This window comes from Nerophis ophidion, linkage group LG12, assembly GCF_033978795.1.
Source record: "Nerophis ophidion isolate RoL-2023_Sa linkage group LG12, RoL_Noph_v1.0, whole genome shotgun sequence".
Lineage (NCBI taxonomy): Eukaryota > Metazoa > Chordata > Actinopteri > Syngnathiformes > Syngnathidae > Nerophis > Nerophis ophidion.
The window spans coordinates 55,698,463-55,702,687 of record NC_084622.1 but is presented as its reverse complement, the minus strand read 5'-3'; the positions used below and the strand labels follow the sequence as shown (position 1 = coordinate 55,702,687).

General features: G+C 42.6%; 1 protein-coding gene across 1 annotated transcript; it reads right to left on the bottom strand.

Annotated features, from left to right (window-relative positions):
- Window positions 1-829: 829 nt before the first annotated feature.
- Window positions 830-3,307, bottom strand: mterf2 (mitochondrial transcription termination factor 2). The gene is made up of 2 exons (XM_061917817.1): window positions 3,246-3,307; window positions 830-2,376 (listed from the first exon to the last, which is right to left on the bottom strand). Exon 2 carries the CDS (start codon window positions 2,344-2,346, stop codon window positions 1,219-1,221), a length of 1,128 nt encoding a protein of 375 aa, XP_061773801.1. The 5' UTR covers window positions 2,347-2,376; window positions 3,246-3,307; the 3' UTR covers window positions 830-1,218.
- Between the last annotated feature and the right edge of the window lie 918 nt (window positions 3,308-4,225).

Sequence of the window (4,225 nt, the reverse complement as noted above, 5' to 3'; positions counted from 1 at the left end):
GCCTCGTCGGTGTGTTGTCGGAGGGTGTAACAACACTAACGGGGAGGGATTCAAGTTGCACCACTGGCCCCAAGATGCCAAAGTGTCTGCCGCCAGACCCCCATTGAATGTGCCAGAGTGTCTCCACATTTGACCAGCGATGCTAAGGCCGACATGGCACAGAGATGTATGGATAACCTGCAGATGCATTTGCAACGATAGTCAACGAAATCACAAAGGTGAGTTTTGTTGATTTTGACTGCCAGCTAAACGATGCTAACATGCTATGCTAATCGATGCTAACATGCTATTTACCGGCGGTGCTAAAGCAGACATGGAACAGAGATGTATGGATTACCTGTAGATGCATTTGCAACTATATTACGTTTCCTTCCACCCACATTTAATGCGAAAAAAACACTTACCAATCGACGGATTTAAGTTGCTCCAGTGTCAAAAGATGCGAAAGTCCTGATCGTTTGTTCCGCACATTTTACTGGCGATGCTAACGCAACTATTCGGCCATGCTGTGGCTATGAATAGCGTCAATAGCTATTCGCTCAATAGCTTCAGTTTCTTCTTCAATATTTTCATACTCCAACCATCTGTTTCAATACATGTGTGATCTGTTGAATCGCTTAAGTCGCTGAAATCTGAGTTTGAATCCGAGCTAATGTCGCTATATCTTGCTGTAGTATTCCCATTGTTTATATTGGCAACACTGTGTGACGTCACAGGGAAATGGCCAGTGTCTTCGCAGAGAGCCGAAAATAAGGCACTTGAAAGCTTTATTTAGGGAAATTCCGAGACCGGTAAAATTTGGAAAAAAAATTCAAAAAATACAACAAGCCACTGGGAACTGATTTTTATTGTTTTTAACCCTTTTGAAATTGTGATAATGTTCCCCTTTAATGTTTTCTATTGTGTTTTATGGGCGGAATAGAGGACCTCCCATTGGCTCCGTTGTAGGAAGACTTTTGTCTATGTTTATTTAGTTATGTATAGAGTTAAAATACATTACAAAATGCATCCGTCGTTACGTCCGTCATAGTGATTGTGAATAGGCAAAATTCCCCAAAAAAGTGCAGTTCCCCTATAAAGACATCAATTTTTAAGAAACAAAAGATGTTGAATTACTCAATACTTGGCAAATTATTCATACAAAGGCTGAACTTACGGTTCATCACTTACATTCACTCCTAGTAGATGGTACCTAATCAAGAGGCTGGTGAATTGATATCAGTCATCTCCTTTCAAAGGCGCAACAGGATTAAAAATAGGTCTCTCTCGGCGAAGCTGTAATTTCGCATAGCTTGTTTCAAAGTCCTTCTTGGTGCCATTAAGGACGCCCAAACTAGCTGTCCGGACATCATAACCATGTAACTTCAGCCTCTGGATGCGATAATTGACGATTTGTGTTGTCAGTTCCAATACGGTTGGGGTTTGTGTGATTTGATACATGCTGATCCCGGCGTTACAAAGTCCCTGGAAGCGTTCAGCCAGAATATCTTCTGGGTAGTAAAGTAATGCGGGACATTTGAGAATGATGTCTCGCAGTTCTGCCTCGGAGCACCCCAGGGTGTCCTGGGAGTACGCCAGGGTGTGGCTCATGCTGTCTGGGTTTAGATCAGTAACAAAGCCTTTCAGTTTGGAGAGGAGGAACAGGAGCTGTGCAGTAGTGAAGCCTTTGTCTCGGAGGAACAACATGTTGTGCCTCAGCACTTCAGGTGGTTTGAGGAGTACAAAAGGGTTCTGGGTCAGCAGCTTTTGAAGCCAAATCTTCATGTTGGCCTCTTCTCCTCCGAGTTCCTGGTAGGTTTGCTGGAGGGTGCACACCATGTCCTCGTTCTGCTCTACTGGACGAATGAAACTCTGCGGGGCGCTGGCCATTAGCTTGGTGATGATTCGCTTATTGAGGTTTAAGTTTTGGAAGTAAGTAATGTTGTTACGCTGGTTGCCATGGTGGCTTGAGGATGTGAAGAAGGAGGCTGGGAATTTCTCTATAATACCAACCAGTTCTTTCTGGTTGGGGCACACTGTCATCCACAGATCCTTCTGTGCCAGTGTTTGTGCTGGATTGCAAAGCACAGCTTCAGGGTAAACAGTTAAGATCCGGGAGATAATGGGCTCCGAAGCTCCAATGGCCTTCAACAGGTCCGCAACCTCCACTGTGTAAGCCGGACTCTGACGCAAGACCCAGCCTTTCAGCTTGCGGACCTTTTGGATGTCAACAGAGAGATCATAGAGAGCCTTGACGGTCTGCTGGTTTTCTGCTGAGGTGAGTGTTACACACGGTCTGAGGTTCAAAGGTGAAGGTGTCACATGGCGGCACTGAAGGCACAGCATTGCCGTGGCGAGGCGCAACATTGATAAAAGTAAGGCGCTCACTCGGATCACCTATGTGAAGAAAAATACATTGTAGTGAGGGAATATAATCTACCAACTATTCAGAGATAATTTTACAACAAATCCAGTAATTACTGTACATTACATTGGTACCTAAGCATCCCATTGGGGAAATTGTGTCTAATAACATTTGAATCGCTCACACCGCCATCGCCTGGAACCGTCGCCTTTACTTTTATTTTTAGAGTGCTTCACTCTAACTTTCCTCATCCACAAATCTTTCATCCTCGCTCAAATTAATGTGAAACTCGTCACTTTCTTAGTCCGAATTGCACTTTCTGCTGGTGTGGCTATGATTATAAAAAATGTGAGGATGTGAGGAGCCCTACAACCCGTGATGTCACGCGCACATCGTCTGCTACTTGCGGTAGAGGCGAGGGTTTTTTATTAGCAATCAAATGTTGCGAACTTTATCGTTGATGTTCTCTACTAAATCCTTTCAGCAAAAATATGGCAATATCGTCAATAATCAAGTATGACACATAGAATGGACCTGCTATCCCCGTTTAAATAAGAAAATCTCATTTCAGTAGGCCTTTTAAGATGTTTAGGTTGGTCTCCCTCATCATATTTCCATTGCATGCTGTCACTGGAAAATGTTTTATCAAATGTTCCATGAGGGCGGATGTGCAGCTTCAAACCTCCATTATTCACATTCCATCACAGAATTTACTGACACGGGAGACAGAGCGGAAAAAAATAACCCGGTACATTTTGTTTTTTGCTTAACAGCGAACTGAATTAAAGCGCCGTCGTAAAAAAAATAAAATAGCAATTCCATAATTCCGTGAAGAGGAGTTGTGGATAATTAGTGTTAGAAAGGCTAAAAATACGAGATAAATACTGTTATGACACTTTACCTTCAGCAGTGGTCAGCGGAAGTGACGCTAAAAATCAATTTCTTCTTCTGCGGTTAAAATTCGAATACGCCACAGCACCACCGAAAGGCCAAATCTGGTAAGGCAAATTCTTGTAAATGCAGCTTTACGAGTTCAACTACTGCTTCTGCTGTTATTATCATTTTGAATAATCCATCCATTTTCTACCGCTTATTCCCTTGTGAGGTCGCGGGGGGCGCTGGCGCCTATCTCAGCTACAATCGGGCGGAAGGCGGGGTACACCCTGGACAAGTCGCCACCTCATCGCAGGGCCAACACAGATAGACAGACAACATTCACACTCACATTCATAATTTTTATTATTATAAATTTATGTTAAAATATTTAACTCTTGCTTCCTCCCACCTCCAAAGAAATGCTATATGCCCGAGAGTGCTTGAAAAAGGAATTAGAACTTCACTTTAAAATGCTTTTGACCTCTATCCAAAAAGCTGTGAAAACTATGATGTTGTGCTCCAAATTTGGAATATTTACAGAACTTGTGTGAGCCCATAGCTTTAGAATTTATAACATATATATATATATATATATATATATATATATATATATATATATATTGCATTCTACTTTAGTTGCTTTAAAGCTGACCAACACGCCAGATTGTAATCAGCTGGAGGCGTGTCTTAATCAATCAATCAATCAATGTTTACTTATATAGCCCTAAATCACTAGTGTCTCAAAGGGCTGCACAAACCACAACACAAACCACTACGACATCCTCGGTAGGCCCACATAAGGGCAAGGAAAACTCACACCCAGTGGGATGTCGGTGACAATGATGACTATGAGAACCTTGGAGAGGACGAAAGCAATGGATGTCGAGCGGGTCTAACATGATACTGTGAAAGTTCAATCCATAATGGATCCAACACAACCGCGAGAGTCAAGTCCAAAGCGGATCCAACACATTAATTAGACAACGGATGTCTGCTAACTTTTCG

Coding starts and splice junctions, on each gene's coding strand:
- mterf2 (XM_061917817.1), bottom strand. CDS start 2,346: ATGTTGCGCCTCGCCACGGCAATGCTGTGCCTTCAGTGCCGCCATGTG.